This window comes from Corvus brachyrhynchos, unplaced genomic scaffold (assembly GCF_000691975.1).
Source record: "Corvus brachyrhynchos isolate BGI_N302 unplaced genomic scaffold, ASM69197v1 scaffold29, whole genome shotgun sequence".
Taxonomy (NCBI): Eukaryota; Metazoa; Chordata; class Aves; order Passeriformes; family Corvidae; genus Corvus; species Corvus brachyrhynchos.
This window is the reverse complement of record NW_008240033.1, coordinates 2322799-2340523: the sequence shown is the minus strand read 5'-3', so window position 1 is coordinate 2340523 and position 17725 is coordinate 2322799. Positions and strand designations below refer to the sequence as shown.

The window sequence follows — 17725 nt, the reverse complement described above, 5'->3', positions numbered from 1 at the left end:
TACAGCCCCATAACAGCTACTGTGGAGAAAACCACCTCTGTCCTTACCAAAATCTGTGCACACAGAATGACTGGGAAGGAATTTTAGTATTTTAAATGTACAAAATTATTAAACAATAATTACTATAAGGTAAGTAATTAATAACTTTTGAGTTTTCATAGTAAGATAATTATGTAGCCTGGAGAGCAGCAGGAAACAACAGGAGCTAAGTACTAAATTACCTGGGCTACCCTGGCTTCTTGCATAGCAAGCTGAAGAGAATCTTGCCAGAAATGATTCCCAGTACTGCAGTTAAGCCCTGTCCTAAAGTCTTCCTGATAAAATTATTCTCTTAAAATAGCTGGACAGCTGAGGGCATCTGAGTGTTAAAAGCTGGACGTTGTAAATATCCCAAAGTGCTACATTTAGCACTACTTAAAACCTTGTGAAAATAAATGTTTATATTTCTAAAAGTGACAGAGCTAACTGTTGTTGAATAACAGTGAATTCCCTTTGTGAGGTTTCTATGAATGCAGCCATAGATAAGGATCCAACTCTATGTTGTAAAATTTGAAAAAAGACATACATTTAAAAGAGAAGTTCGGTGCAAATACAAGGGATGTGGCAAGAATTAGAACTGGTCATCAACTTCTTTAGGAAGATGGAGATGAGATGATTATGGTGGAATTTCATTAGAATATGTAAAAGAACTGTATTTCAGCTACATTTGTTTAGTCCTAGACCATGTAAAAATTACCAAAATCGAAGTTGCATACTTAGGAAAACTTCATAGCAAAGATATCATCTATTTCAGGAGAACTTAATATTTTCTTTTTTTTTTTTTTTCCTAGATATTCCATGAAAGAGGAGGATTAGAAAGGGCTTTGCAGTGGTTGAAGGGGGCAGTTGTCACTCCCATTCTGTTATACATGACAGAAAATGCAGACTAAAGGAAAATGCAGTACTTCTGTAACCACAGTTTTCCTGATGTCATTATATAATTTTGATGCCTTTCATGGGAATTCCATCCCCAGTGCATAGCCCTTAAAATCCTGTGGATGACATGAACTTCTAATGATGCCTCAAAAGAAAATGTGAGAAGTCTCTAGACTGACTGCTCATACTACAGGCTCATATATAAATCAGGCAGAAGCACTGAAAATAAATCTTATCACTTTAACAGATTTGTAAACACCTCCAGTTTCAGCAGTATTTTCTGTAAGCTGAAGTATAAACATGGAAGCCACAATATCTAGTTCCTCTCTTGGTAATAGAGTTACTGTCTTCTCTTTGGTAAATGATATAAATTCAGGCCCTCTGAATGAATCTCAGCTGGAAAGATGTAAGCTATTACTTTCTAGCTCACAAAAGCTTTCTAAGATGCAATAAATTCATACTTGCAAAGCAATTTTAAATCTTCACATAGAAAGTAGAGCCTTCATATTACATGTGTCATAGCACTTTGATATATTAAGATAGTCTGATGGACTGTTATGTTTTTCATATTTCTTTATTAAACAGTGCTGCACCGTAATTATTACTTCAATCACTAAAGAGAAAATGAATATGCATGCTAAAAGGAAAAGCAGAACTAATGTATGTTAAATGTCCGCTCATTAAATCTAATGAATCTCCCTGTATTAAGAGCAGACTGAAAAGTACCACATGAAAAACATTTGTGACTGAAATCACTTATTTTTGGGACTCCAAGCTGCATCTTCTAAAGGCATTTCCAAGGTATCTTGAGCTCCTAAGACTAAACTTTTATATATTTATGAACATAACCAAGTGCACTTGTCCCAGCCCATGACAATTCTGTGGTGCAGGTAAAACTCCCCTACCCTTCAACCCAGCATGCTGGGGTTGCATCACAGGAGCACCACTTTGAAAACAACCTATTTTCTGCTTGCCCAAGCAGCTTTTTAATTTCTAACCCTGAGGACTGAGCCCTAACCGTGCTGGTAGCCTTGGATGTGCCACCTAAGAGTCCAAGTGAGCCAGGGAGGTGGGAGCTGTGACAGTTCCCCACATTAGTTGCTCCTGGGGACCCCAAGGCACGTCATCGGGGATCTTTTCTCTCACCACTAGAATAAGATGCATTAACTGCATTGCTGGAAAAGCTGTTTGCACCGAGGAAGTTGATAAACCAGTGTGTTATTCTAAAATGGGCAATATATCACAAAATCAGTCAATAGCTTCTCCTGTGAGATTTTTGGCTCAAGGATGCACGCATGCAGAGCATTACTTTATTTTCTTTCAGAACAATTAAATGATAATAAATGCATGACATAGCATAATCCAGATTTCAGCCATGTTAGCTGTCATAAATTTCTTGGCTTGCTGTTGCGACAATCTGTGAGTTTGAGGCTGTAAATGCGAAGAAAGGTGGTGTTGAGCCATTCCTCTAAGTCAGTTAATTATTAGTCATGCCAGAGAGATCTGGTGGCTGCAGTGACCAGGCTGCTTCCCTCTGTAAGTGCGTGCTGACATTTAATGTCCCAGAAATTTGGGGAAGGGAGGAAAATACTCCCTCTGTTTTTTGAACATATCAACTGAGTAAGTATCAGATATGAAAATCCCTACTAATATATCAAAGTTGGATTTTCAAGTTCTTCACTGTATCTCCTTCTGTGCTTCAGCAGCCATTTAATTCCAGATGCTGCTTGGCATTTCAGAATCAGAAATCTAACCACGAAGATAAACCTAGATTCCTTCTTATACATGTAACCAGCCACAGAAAATACGGAACCAGGATGCCATCCTAGTAATCCCACAAAAGCTTTTGTTTTCCACATCAACGGTTGAGAGATTCCATTCTTAATGCCTTCCCCTACTTCTGGGTTCTAGGTGCTGTACAAAATTCAGTGGATGCAAAATGTCCCTCACTCATGAGCCTCCTACTCTGGATGAAAGTCACCTTCACAAGCAATGAGGCTCACCTGAGAAAGCACAAATTTCTCTCAGCAATTTAATACCTGCAGTCTGTGAAAAATCTGGTTGTGAACAGTCTATGACCAAAGATGTTAAGTATTAAGTCTGGTTATACCAACAGATGTGAAGCGGTAGGTGGAGGCTGGTGAGCAGTGATGTCTCTCAGGGCTTTGTCTTGGGACCAGTGCCCTTCAATATGTCCATCAATGAAGCCAACAGTGAGATCAGGTGACCCTCAGCAAGTTTGCAGATGACACAAAGGTGAGCAATGCAGTTGATACAACAGAAGGAAGAGCTGCCAACCAGAGGGACCTGGAAAAACTTGAGAAGTAGGCCCATGAGAACTTCATGAAGATCAAAAATTCAAGTGCAAGGTGCTTGCACCTGGGTCAGGACAATTCCACATATGAGTACACGCTGGCAGAGGAAGTCATTGAGAGCAGCCCTGTGGAGAAGAACCTGGGAGTTCTCATGGATGAAAAGCTGAACATGAGCCAGCACTGTGCACTCACAGCCCAGAAAGCCAACCACATCCTGGGCTGCATCAAAAAGCAACGTGGCCAGGAGGGTGAGGGAGGGGATTCTCTCACTCTTCTCTGCCCTGGTGAGACCTCACCTGGAGTGCCACATCCAGCTCTGGAGTCCTCAACACAAGAAAGACATGAGCCTGTCAGAGCAGGTCCAGAGGAGGGCCACAGAGATAATCCAAGGGCTGGAGCATCTCTCCTATGAAGACAAGGCTGAGAGAGCTGTTCAGCCTGGAGAAGAGATGTCTCCAGCGAGACTTTAGAGCAGCCTTCCAGCACCTAAGAGACTTATAAAAAAGAGGGAGAGAGACATTATACAGGCAGATAGGGACAGAACAAAGTGCAATGGTTTTAAACTGAAAGAGGGCAGGTTTATATTAGATGTTGGAAACAAATTCTTTATTAAGAGGGTGGTGAGGCACAGGAACAGGTTGCCAGACAAGTTGAGTATGCCCCATCCCTGGAGTGTTCTAGGCCAGGCTGGATGGGGCCCTGAGCAACCTGATGTAGCGTGTGGCATCTCTGCCCATGGTGGGGAGTTGGAGCTAGATGACCTTTAAGGCCCCTTCCAATGAAAACCATTCTGTGATTCTAAAATGGCCTGGCAAATATTCAGGAACTTAGCTGGGAGACAGCATAAAAGCACTACCATGTTTTGGTACTCCAAAAACCCAGAAGGGTCTGAGAAACCCACTCATAGATGTTGCAACATTATGTTTTTTCTGAACCGTTTATTTCCCTTTAAAGAGATTTTCACTGCAATAGCAACTGAAATGGATGTCCATGTTTCTGCCCCACAAGACATAAGCAGTGGCAGTTGCAACAATGCAGAAAAAAACTGCAGCACTTCCATACTGATCTGTCTAATCCCGTCTCCAAAGTCATTGTCCTTAGTAGCTGATACACACAAACAAATAAAAACTTCTATCATGCATTTTAAATGGGAAGACACTTGTGATTTGCTCCACCTGGAGGACAGATGCAGTGCAGTCTGTCAGTCTCTGTGAGATTGGTATTCATAAGCAACTGATTCCAATTAGCAGTTTTAGATAAACAGGATAAAGGATATGAGTACAAATGACACTCTTCCTTTTGTGTGTTTACACAGAAAGCCAGGCTTGCTCGAATCCGCGCAGCAAAGAGTGGGAGTGCTAATGCCTACATGCAGAGCAAACGAAATGGCTTGCTGAGTAACCAGCTGCAGCAGGTAATGTTTGTGTTCCCTCCACCTCTGGAGTAACCACTTAATGACAGCCGAGCAGTAGTTTATTGAGCTTATCACCAGGGCAAGTCACCTTGGGGCTTTGGGCAATGTTATCTTTAGAGGTAGATTAAGGAAGGATAAACTGGACAATTACTATTGTTAAAGGAAGCTTATGAGAGTCGATGGTGGGGTATTAAGAGATGAGGGAAATGTCCAGATAGAAATGCTGGAACCCACATTTTTAGAGTTAGATCCTGTAGAAGAACTCATTAAGGAAAGTACAGAGCATTTGCCTCTTAGGAGGTGAGTTGGATTTATCTCACTTGGCTTTAAACAGGTAGAACATGGGTGACAAAACCAGGTTTCATCATCAATAAAGGAAAAGGCAGCCCTTGAGTACAGTTTGCCCAGAGGGGTGTTGCAGGGTAAAGTGTTCCCTCAAAGCACCTACTTTGGTTTAAGGAGAATCTTGGTGATTACCTCAAATGCATTGTAATCTAATGTTATCTGAAGCAAATTCCCTGCTTACCCCTGCCAAGGAAGCCAGGACCAGCAGCTGGGACTGGGATCCACAGTGACCCATGCTGCTGGGAGACAGCCCCTTGGCTGCTCAAAGCTGTACCCAGCTGAGAAAGACTGCAGACAGAGTGGTTTTTAATCCCTGCCATTTTCTGGCATTTAGGCTGTTCCCTGAGGGATACAGGAAGGCTTTTATTCCTCTATGCCCTTTCTGTTCAATACATGTTAAACTGCCGGATACTTTAACCTATAGCCAGAGGAGGAGGAAGTGGCTGTCTGTCCATCCGTCCTGTCTAGCACAAAAGATGAGCAGTCAGAGCCCTTGTTTCCTCTTCTGCTTGAAAGAACTCAAATATTTGAACTAAAAAGACACCAAGTAGCTTAATTACCATGCAGATTTCAAATATCCCAAGGTTGAATTGTTATCTTCTCTATTATCCTACTTCCTTCCCCATTAAGTTTTTTGCTTTCTAGTGAATAATTAAGAAAGCAATTAATAAGCAGTGGATGCTTTCCACTTAATTCTTCATTCTGTGTCAGTAACATTTTTATGCACTTTCTAAACCCACTAGATTGGGATCACTAACATGAATTTTTGTGTAAGCAGAAATTCTTTAGTGCTATGAAATGATCCTGGGAGGACAACTATTTTTAATTTTCTTCAAATGAGGCACATTCCCAGGAAAAACAAACATTTTACTGTCACTTAAACTGATTATAATTTTAAGCATGCGTTGATCCAACATTCAAAGCTTATGTGTTTATTGCACTTGTAAATTGTACTATTTTATCTATGTGTAAAAGACCTAAGATGAAAACATTTAAAAGGAGGTGCTAGGGAAGGAAGGGAAATAGTTTGATTTAAAAACAAGCAGAAAAAAATTAAGGTGCAAAATAATTTTTGTTATACTTTGTAGACGAAAAATTGCAGTTATGCTACCATGTACAATCCAGATTAGTTCTGATCAAATATTTGGATAAGAAATACTGTTCAAAACTGAGAATAATACTGAGTTCTATGTATCAGCAGTCCTCCAATGAAGAAGAACAGGCCTTTGTTGGCAAATCTGGCTCTTCCTTTGAAACACAGCACCACCACCTGCTTCACTGCCTGGAAAAAACTACGGTAAGAAAAGAGAACTGTGTTTTCCTGTGAATTGCAACACCAGCCTAGCTTTGAATGTTTTCAGTTATCTCTTCTAATTAATAAGCCTTTATATTAAAAGAGTTAGCTGGGAAGAAAAGCCATTTTATCTTATTTTAAGGCGTTATACCCAAGGCATATAAATAACAGAGAAACACAGCTTCTGCTATATTTGATGGAGATCACTGTGAAAATCTTCATGCTTTTTCCTCAAAAAACCCCCAAAAACAACCTCCCCACAAACAAACAAACAAACAAACAAGAGTAAAAGGTTTCCCCACAACAAACATTGCTAAATTTTGATAAATTAAAACTTGATGTATGTATGTGTGGAATTTAATGTTCTCCTTCTGACAGCATTTCTTTGAAATAAAAGGGCCCAGTTATGACACTTAGCCAGCAACATGTCACCCATATGCTTGTTGTGCTTATGTCTCCTCCACTCTTACTTTAGAAGTATTAATCTTATAAAATGTGCTGTAGCCCAGAATGTCTTACTTCCTATTCAGAGCATGGTTTCTTTTGCTAAGATTCTTGCTGGGTCCTTTTGAAACATTTTTGAGACATTTTGTACCAGAACCTGATAATAGCAATTTGCCTTTAAAATTTTTCCACAGTTGAATATTACAAACATATTTTAAAAACTTGAGTAATAACCACAGGTCTTGTCAAACTGTCATAGAAATCATGGAAAAAAACTTCTATTCATTTGGTATGAGCTGAATTCAGCTCCCAAAGTTTCACCTTTCCTCTAATCATAATGGTGGAATCTGTAAAACTTAATTTCTTTTTTATTTTTCTTTAGAAAAAGAAGTCTATAAAGCAAGTGTTATTTTGTTTCTAGAATCTACATTCTTTTCTCCTTCTGTTGGGTCCTACTACTGCCCCAGTTCATATGACATATTAACGCAAAAATATATGCAGCAGTTCTAAGTTGTATTCTGGAGATGATGCATTCCTAAAATTTTAGTGGGAACTTGACATTTTGGGCCATCAGCATTTGGAATCTGGCAAGTTTCTGGTTCACTGTATAACAGGAAGTGTGGTGTGTCTTCTTAGACTCTCACCATCCTTTGTGCTATAAGCATCATGATACTGAGAAAAGGCATATTCTCTTTTCTGTCACTGAAAAGTCAATCGGATAAGATCTCATCCACTCTCAGAAATGCAGAGTGGGCAATGTCATGGAATTCTGTGAAGATTACAAGAAACTAATTGCACTAAAAATTATATTTTACAAATGACTTTTAGCTAATTTAAGAACAGTTAATTAATAAGTATAATCAAATCAATTAGCTTGTGCCATTATAGCATTTCAAAATGTTTCCACTCTATATTAAAAGTTCAGTGAATAAAACTCTTTAATTTTTGCTCCATAAAAGTTTTAGGAAGCACAAAATTACTTTTAATCAGCAAAATAGCAGAGTTCATGCCAAACATACTGTAAGCCCCTGAACGTAATCTCACAAGAGCAATTAGGTTATTTTTCTCTCTGAGTTTTATGTCTACTGTGTGATCATGTTCAAAATCTTGATTGTGACTGACACATGCCTTATAAAAGTCATTTGTCGAGGAAGTTCTTTTTTTCCTTATCACTTGAAATTTGCATTCTTCAACACCTCTTAATTCACACAAACTTATGTCTGAGTGAAGAAGAACAGAAGAAATGGAAATAAAAATGTTATGCCTATAAAGGTATTTCCATTTGCCGCAAACACTTGGCCAGAGTTGTTATTCTCTTTACTTTGTTCACATATTATATTGGCCCCATATGGCAATTCTGAAAAACATCAGCACCTTTCCAATTACAGCAAATTTTTTTATGGGAAAAATAATTTACCTCATTCTAATACACAAAAATGTAACAGGCTGGCAAATTTGATGTGAGACTGAGTAGAGGGTAAAACAATCCAGAAAATGCTCCTTAAACAATTCCCCTAAAACATTCTTGCGGGATACATGGACTAAGTCTAGCAGTAAAAGGAAAGAGTTTTCTTGAAAAAGGAGGCTTTCCCAAACTGCATGCAAACATAGCTCAATCTCTGCATAGTTTGGCCTTATAGTTTTAAATGAGTACAAAAGTTTCTCCCACTCCCCTGCATCTCCTCCCCTCCCTTGACACCATGAGTAACACCACTATTTCATGCTCTTTTGCACACATAGAATATATGGAAATTGTGGGTGGGTGTGATATACCCCCTAATCACTTGACAAATTAATGTAAACTGGCTGTTTGAGTGAATTTGGATTCATCTTTGTGACCACCCTATAAAACTACTGTCTTTGCTGGGATTAAGCAAAGACTGCATGAATAAAGAGGACTTCATTTAATTTAAATGGTCAGTCATCTAAACTGCATTTGACACATCCATCTACAGTAATTAGGAACTTTTAGGATGCTTTTAAATAACTATCTCATCTCCTCTAATCAAAATTTCTACTTGTTTAAATATTTTTTTTAGATAGACGCATACCTCAAAAAATGTTGTTTCAGGTCCTGATTTCTAACATGTAATTCAAAAGAAAGCCTTATAAACTTATCTGGAAAATATTTATGAATTTTATTATATTATAGTTGAATATAATAAATCTTATTTATTTTCAACTGATATTTAGAGTATTTATGTAAGCACCACTTGCATTTTATTAATAAACATAATTCTCTATTTTGTGGCACTTCAAAGATTATACAGATATTTATAATGCAAACTACATTACAACCACATGCTATTTTGCAAAATAATTTGGATTAACATCTTCTTGTTAATTTTGTTCCAGTGTTTACATTTGTATTGGTATTCAGCCCAGACTAATACGGGCTAAACACTATAATCAAGAATAAGCTGTCTAACTTTCCCAGTTGATTCAGTTGTGTCAATTTAAGCCGTTAAACAATCATGATTAATACGTTCACTTCAATTATCCTTCTGTGTGTGCTTTGTCCCTTTGTTGGATTCCTCTGGGCTAGAACCACGAGTTTGTGGATGAGCAAGTCTATGAAGAGAGCTGCATGGAGGTTTCTACAGTGAATAGACCCTCAAGCCACAGCCCCTCTCTTTCGTCCCAACAAGGCGTGACCAGCACTTGCTGCTCCCGAAGACATAAAAAGACGTACCGCATCCCAAACGCCACCATCACCGGCAGCCGCCCCGGCAGCGTGCAGGAGCTCAGCACCATCCAGATCAGATGTGTGGAGAGGACAGCCCTGTCTAACAGGTACTTCATGTGCATCAGCACACCGAGAGCTGAGCCCCCCGGCTTTGTTAGGGAAGAGATGTAAACCTGTCGTGGCCGCCACAGGCAGGCGGTGAGGCTTAAGATGAGAGTCCAATACTCATCTAAAAATGGGTACTGGTACTGAAATATTCTGTGCTTCATTTGCTTCAAGCTTAATACAAAATAATAGAATAGTCTCTCTCTATCCATTTCTGCCCTCTCAGACCCTCCTCACAAACTACTGTGCACTACTGGCAGCAAGCACCATCCAGGGACCCCAAATAAAATAGAGCACCAAAGATTATATGCTATGGACAAGTGCATAAGGAGAAAAATTTCACACTGAAAAATGTCCAATTCAGATATATGAGATGAGCAAGTGCTCTGTCTGCCCCTTCTTGGTTCAGAGGCATAGGAAATGAGACTTCCTTGCATTTCTGCAAAGCAGAGAAATAAAACTGATTTCCAAAGTCCTAACTGTAATAGTCATAAGGAAGACTCTTCTAATAAAAAATATGAAACAGATAAGAAAAATGTATTTGCTAGTTTGAGGAGTTATTACAAAAGTGAGGAAAGTACAGTTTAAGAGTCTGTAATTTACTGAATGTCCCTCTACTCTCAAAAGTAAAGTATTTGGCTTTCACATATATCCAAATATCACCTCTGAAAAAACAGCAGAGGTCTCAGGAGACCCAGAAGTGTTTTCTACTGATCTCATACACGTCACCTGTTAATAAAGAAGCATTTTCAGCGCAAGTTGCTAGAGATTGTTTTGTTAAGCTACATTTTGAGTAGCTTCCTTTGTATAGTTACTAGCTTTGGATTTCAAGTCCATTAACAATCCAACAGCTTGGAAGTACTGAAGTTTTTCAGCTGTTATGCAATGAAACCTCCTGGCCAGCACAAAGCTCCAATCTATCTTAGATTTTCAGGAAATATTCTGCCTGGATCCGTTCTTTTTCTGCTAGAGGACTTGCCTGCACCATACTTCCAGACACTATGTATATAAAACCAAAAAGCACCAGCTTTGTGCTAGAAAACAAAAACACAAGCACAAAATGCCAGTTTCATGTTGAAATAGTCTGAGTTTTACAAGTTTTTTACAATGGGGAGGTACTGCAGCAACTCCATGAACATATTAACACAAACTTAATTAGTGCATATAATAGAGTGCCTTACTATTGAGGAAACAGAATATACACAGAATCACAAGGGTTGGAAAAGACCTCCAAGACCATTGAGGCCAATTATTAACCTGGCACCACCATGTTCACCACTAAAAGACCTTCCCAGTCCTCCCACATCCACATACCTTTTGAACATTTCCAGGGGTGGTGATTCAACCACTTCCCTTGGCAGCCTGTTCCAATGTCTGACCATTTCAGTGAAGAAACTATTCCTAATACCTAAATGTTCTTAAATAAGCATGCCATTGAGGAATATGCAGGAGACTTGGACTGGCCCTTAGTTTCCACTTTCCTGCATAGTAAGCAAATTGGCTATGCTAAGTTTGCAATGCTTCCCCTGTTCAGAAACACAGGTGGTTGGCTGAGAAGTGCTGAAATGGTGGGAAGGAAGGGAGAAAGGGACAGGGACATGCGCATAGCCATGGACCACCAGCTGCTGGGGTACAGGGCAGTGGGGTGGTGCTGCTCTGTACTTAGAGCTCTCCAGTGGGGCAGGATGGAGATGGCTGGCTGAGGGAATAGAATCAGACACGAGAGGTTTGTGGTAAAGTGGACTTTCATTCTTCATGGATTTTTGTTTCTTCCTCCAGCCGTTCCAGCTTAAATGCCAAAGTGGATGAGTGCGTTAAACTAAACTGTGAGCAGCCTTACGTCACTACAGCAATAATCAGCATCCCAACACCTCCAGTCACCACACCTGAAGGAGACGATAGGCCAGACTCTCCTGAGTATTCGGGAGGAAACATTGTCAGAGTATCTGCATTATAAAACAAGGAATTATTTATAAATTAGCATAAAGACCACTTGAAAGCTGAGCTCGAGCAGTGAAAAACGAGTCGTGAGGAATGAGAGAGCTGACAAAGACAACGCCCCTTGACAAGTGTGCCAGTGGCTGCAGAGCAAGAGGTTCAGGAGAAACAAAACACTTTGAGGGTTTTGGTGTCGTAGGGTGTGAACCAAAAGGAATTTCTTACCCCCTGTCCGAACTGATGCGCAGTGGAATCTTCTGTGACCATTCTGACTTACTATATGAGCACAATGAAATGTCCCCATTGATGCTTCTTCTTATCATGAAAGCTCTTTTTAGAAAAAAACACAAATGAAAAAATAGAAACGTATGTACCTGCTGAATGCAAAACAACGAGAAACATTTTGATAACATGTCTTTTTTTTCCCTGTTAATAAACCACAAACTTGCTGAAGAACTGTCAAAAAATGAACAAAAAAATGCTCATATAAAATATGTTTGTACTGACTGAAAGAACTACAACCATAATGCATGCTGAAATTATTTGGAGCTGTGATCTCAGTTTACTTCTGTTGTTTTTCAGATTAGGCATGATAAAATAATACTGTAGAAAGGGGCATTTCCGTGCACTTACAACAAGCTGATTGTTAATGTTCCATGGTAGTTGTACAACATAACTTCCCTTGAAAAATGCAGTATTTCTTATTCAAACACTCACTAGTGAACTAAAGGTGTTCAGTTAGTTCAATATTTACTATTGTTTTATCTTGCTTCCTAGGTACTGTTACAACTGCAATAAGTCATTGTACAACTGTTGTATCAGGAATCAGGATTTTTTTTTTTTAAGGTATTTTACACAACTTCATCTACACTATAAACTTCTAATGGCAAACATTTAAATAATCTTACAGCCAAACTGTGTACCACAAACTTGTATTCAGTCATTGTTCTTTTTGTTCACTGTTCTCTATTTCTCTGACAGTTCATTGCCCCCTCCATCATAACTGCACAATTTGGGATTTCAAGGATACTGATGAATCAACAGTCCTTTCCACAGACAACTTGTCAACTTCTGTATTTTCAGAACAAACCTCTTGTCACAGTTTACTGCTACAGGAGTAATCCTATTTGAATTCAAATTACCACAAAGGTGTTTTGGGGATCAGGTAACACTTATCTCCAAATGTCCCTTGCTTACATTCTGGAGCATCCAGAGTATTAGCTACACCGGAAGACACTGAAAGACATTCAGTAAAAATGATGGCTAAATTCTTTTTGTAATTATCTGTAAACTTGCATCTTAAAACTTGTTTGAAACTTTATATTGTGTGAAAAATATTTAATTACCTAAGAACAATGACAGAATAATGGATTGAGTCCCAAAGCTATAAAAATATAATTTATTACAATTGGAATTTGCCTACATGGGCAGGCCTAAAAGCTAATATGAAGATTTTACAAGTTAAGGCTTCTTGACTTCATTTATAAAAGACATTGATATTATCAGAACCCTTTCCGATAAAAAAGTGTAATTTTTCTTCATGAGAGTACATTAGATGTATCATAATGCTTCTTACATTCATGACATACCATACATCATATACATCAAATATACATGGAATATGTGCATATCAATACATACATATATACATCCAAAACACTGGATCAGAAATAACTGCATGTCTGCAAAATAAAATATGCATATAAATCAAAAGGCTCAGTGCATTAGATGCCATTACAATAAAAGATTAACACAGTTATTTAATAGTTTGAGTAGTGTATGTTTCAGTATAGTATTTGCTAGCATTCTACTGACCTGAAAATTTACATTAAAATACCCACTAAAACTGAAACTTGCTGATGATACACTTCTTCTTGCACACAAACTCTTCTCTCTACCTGTCAACAGTGAAGAGTAGATGATAGACTATCATGCTACAGTATATACACCAAAATACAGCATCACATATTAGAAATAAACTGCAAGTAAAAAGAGTAGATAATGCCATTCATTACTCTTTTATCTTACCATTTACTTATTCTGAAGTTAATGCATTCTTGGTTAATTTGCAATTAACTTCCCAATTTTTTTTCAAATCAGAATGATTTACTCATTGTAAACTGAGCTTCTCCATTTCTTTAAAACATCAGAGAGCAGAAGCACAGGCTGTCCTCTGAGCCAGAGGAGGGGCGCTCCTTCTAAGCAACCCTGCCCAAGTCCATTACCCAGTGCTGCTCTCTCTTCCACCCTGTTAGAAAACTGCAGCAGATCTGCTGAAGCTGGTAGGTTACATAAACTTCAATGGATTTAAAGGAGAGGCAGAACACATCAAAGTTTTTACTTGCATCCTACTTCTACGCATGGTTACTCATACATGGTCCCCACCTTTTGACAAACAGTTATTGACATAAAAACTGCCTTGATGTCAGCCAACTGCAGCAACTTCTTTACATCACGTGGTACTTCATGACTAGTTATATCAGCTAAATAATGCAAAGAGGCAGTTACTAAACCTACTTTGGTACAGACTACACACAACCCAGGAAACCTACTGACTCCATCAGGTCATGTGTCTTTTAAAAGCTCTTTATTCTCCTGCTCATAGGCACTAGAAAGAACGCACTACAGCAATACACTTGCATAATAATTATACCCCTGAAGCAACTTGTACTTTCATTTTTAAAATGCAGCTTAAGAGATAATTTAGAAGATTTTTCAGAATTTCAGTCCTGTCTCCTATTTCCATATGTCACATGCAAAACCATGAATTTATTCTGAATTTGGGAAATACACATTTTTTTGGTGTTTTAGGTGATTTAAATGCTGTTTTGGTAGTGAATGACTGTTGATGACTGTGTAAAATGCATCTGTACTGTACATGAAATGTAATTATTTCTGTGTATCATACAAAGAAACCAAGGTTGTTGTTTTGACAATTTTGTTTGACAGTCATATATCGTATTTCAGAAGGCAGCATAATACATGTGTTATGCTGAATAAATAGACATTTGAGGAATATTTAAATAAAACATCTGCATGCTTGAATGGGTCAACCTGGTTTTGCAATAACTTATTCATGAAACTTTTTTTTTCCCCTCTAATAATTTGGAAGGAACACTAAATCTGAAGTCAGCAAATGTCCTAGACAGTAATTCCAGGCAAGCTGTGAGTGTATCTGAATGATACTAGACCCATCAAGACCAGGATACCACAGCTCCACTACACGGAGTTGGCCTTCTCTTGAGACACCAGCCATCACATTTCCCTTCCCAGCCTGCAGCAGCAGAGAAAATTGGAGCATTATTTCCAGCAGTATGAACTCCACTTCTTTATCTGTACTTTAAAAAATGTCCCCTATGTACATCCCAAAACCAAACGGCTCTGCTGAACTTCTCAGCCTACAGAGTCTCCTCATACCTGGTATCAAATTCCCTTGATAAAATACTAGTGCACAGAGATCAAACTTTTTGTAGCGTAAGAGTGGGTAACAACATACCATGGATCACTAATAAAGGGCAACCAGCTGCAGGTGATGCCGATCACCACTGGCACATGTGATAGTCACCTCTGGGAAGAGCTCTCTGCTCTGTGCAGTGGGGAAAGATAAAATTAATACCTGTCTGAACCATCCCAGAGCATTTTTGAGAACAACTGTCCTCTCATAAAATACTCACAGGAGACAAACTGAAAATGTACACTTTACATTTTGAAGTTGTGGATATACTCTTGGTGGAAGCACACTGGCTACCAAGAGAAGGCATTCACAGCAGAGAACATGATGCAGCCTCAGCTGCTGCAGAGAGAAGGGGGGCCTTTAGAGAGGAAGCTGATGTGGAGGAGGACAAATTACTAAAGCCACAGAATCATTAAATTTTGGGCAGGGAGGGTGCTTAGGAGGTTGTAAGCTCTCTTTGCTGCATCTGGGGCCCACCAGGGCTTTATTTTCCCATTGACCATAGGAATATTTTAAGATTATCGCCTGTTCTAGAAGAGCCATCAGCTGATGGGATATGTAAACATGTGGCTAAAAGAGGAGTGTCAGGAGTGAACACTATATATAGGTTGGCAATATCCAGAAGATATATGAAAGCCAGACAGCTTAATTTCTTACCTGCCTATATTATCTAGTTGTCTACTTTTTAGAGTATCTCTGCACAAGGAACACCTGAAGTTGGGGAGTGCTGAATAAAAAGGAGGTAGATGTACAAAAATTCTCAAAAGTTTAGGGCATCACATTTTCTTTTTAACAGGAAGCAGTCAATCATACACAAGTTGGAAAGTTCTAGATACAACCTCACTTTGACAATAATTAAATGCAATGCTTGTGTGGGTTGACAATGCTGGCAGGATGCCAGATGCCCACCAAAGCAACTCTATCACTTCCCTTCACAGCTAGGCAGGGAAGAGAAAATATAACAAAAAAATATTATCTTGGGTTGGGATAAAGTCAGGGAGAGATCACTCACCAACTGTTTTCATAGGAAAAACAGACTTAATTTGGGGCAATTAATTTATTACCAATCAAATCCAAATAGGGTAATAAAAAATAAAACACCTTTCCCTCATCCTTCCCTTCTTCCCAAGCTCAGCTTTATTCCTGAATTCTCTACTTCCTCCTCAGAGGTGCAGGGAGCAGGGAATGGGGTCTGTGGTCAGTTCATCACATGTTTTTTTCTGATGCTCCTTCCTCCTCCCAGCAAGGACTCCTCACACTCTTTACCTGCTCCAGTATGGGGTCCCTACCATGGGAGATGGTTCTTCACAGACTTCTCCAACACAAGTCCTTCCCATGGGCTGCAGTTCTTCATGAACTGCTCCAGCATGGGTCCCCCACAGGAACCACACAAACCTGCCAGGAAACCTGCTCCAGCATGAGTTCCTCTCTCCACAGGTGCTGCCAGGAGTCTGTTCCAGTGGGAGCTATGCACAGTGTCACAGCTTCCTTCAGGCATCCACCTGCTCTGGTGCGGGGCTCTCCGTGGGCTGCAGATGGATCTCTGCTCCACCATGGACCTCCATGGGCTGCAGGGACCTGCACCATGGGCTGCACCAGGGGCTGCAGGGGAATCTCTGCTCTGGTGCCTGGAGCACATCCTGCCCTTCCTTCTTCACTGACCTTGGTGTCTGCAGAGCAGTTCCTCTCACTCCTCTCTCCAGCTGCAGTTGCTGTTGCCAAAACCACTTTTTCTGCTTCCTAAATACTTATCCCAGACGTGTTACCACTGTCACTGAAGGGATCAGCCTTGGCCAGCAGTAGGACCATGATGGAGCTGGTTGGCTCTGGCTCTGTCAGACATGGGGGAAGCTTCTCAGCTTCTCACAGACATCAACCCTGCAGTATCCACACTACAGTGCCATGCAAACCCTAAGTATTTAAATGTTGTAAGACTAATAATCTGTGTTTTTCTGCATAGTTTACAGAATCACAGAATATTCTGAGCTGGAAAGGACACACAAGGATCAAGTCCAACTCTTAAGTGAATGGCCCTTATGGGGACAGACCCTGCAACCTTAGCACCGTGCTCTGAGACCAAATACAATACTTTTGCAGTAAAAACTTTAAAAGCTATTTATAAATCCCTTCCTCCATCATGTTTAACTGTATAAGTGCTGTGACCAACAGCCTCTCTTTCTACTATTCATTCTTTATATATTCCCTTATTTTCATATATGCTTTTACAAAACACAAAGTTATGAAGAAGAAAATATAGCTCTTTCCTTCCAAAAATCTTGTCATACAACCTGTTGGCAGATGAATCAGTACCTTATCCGAGGACTAGAAATAGTGGTTTTTGCCTCCTAAAAGCATCCACTTAATCTAATGACTGCTTAGCCCCACAGCAACACACACAGTCCCATGGACTCAGTATAGTCACTGGGCTGAAGAGAAAACTTGGCGCTGGCAGGGAGTGACCCCCCCCCCACCCCTTTTTCTGATACAGTTGGTCCTGGAGCGCTCTGTGAAAAATGTTAAGGAGCATCTCTGTAGCTGTTCGTTGCAACAAGAAAGATTTACTTCATTACACTTTATGCTGCAGAGAACAAAAAACACACCATTCTTCTCCAAGTACCCCTGTAAAACTGAGGGAAAAAGAAAGTAAGAGGAAGTAGTTTTCACTGCCTCAAGTATCTCTAAATGTTCCTGTCTTGCCAAGCAGCCTCTCTCCTACATATATTCTAAAGCTCTACAGGAAAAGAGCAGGCTCACTGCAGTTGAGTCAATCAATTTTAAGGCTCTTTGAAGAAGCCCTAGAAAAACAGACACCTCA

General features: G+C 39.5%; 1 protein-coding gene across 1 annotated transcript in view; it reads left to right on the top strand.

Moving 5' to 3' along the window:
* Positions 1 to 14509, top strand: part of KCND2 (potassium voltage-gated channel subfamily D member 2) — a gene marked incomplete at its 5' end in the record, with an annotated part of 265694 nt that extends 251185 nt beyond the window's left edge. Inside the window, 4 exons of the mRNA XM_017743745.1 lie at positions 4546 to 4644; positions 6188 to 6286; positions 9273 to 9520; positions 11298 to 14509. Of these exons, the coding sequence (XP_017599234.1) occupies positions 4546 to 4644; positions 6188 to 6286; positions 9273 to 9520; positions 11298 to 11475 (624 nt within the window). The remainder of the gene's footprint in view (positions 1 to 4545; positions 4645 to 6187; positions 6287 to 9272; positions 9521 to 11297) is intronic.
* Between the last annotated feature and the right edge of the window lie 3216 nt (positions 14510 to 17725).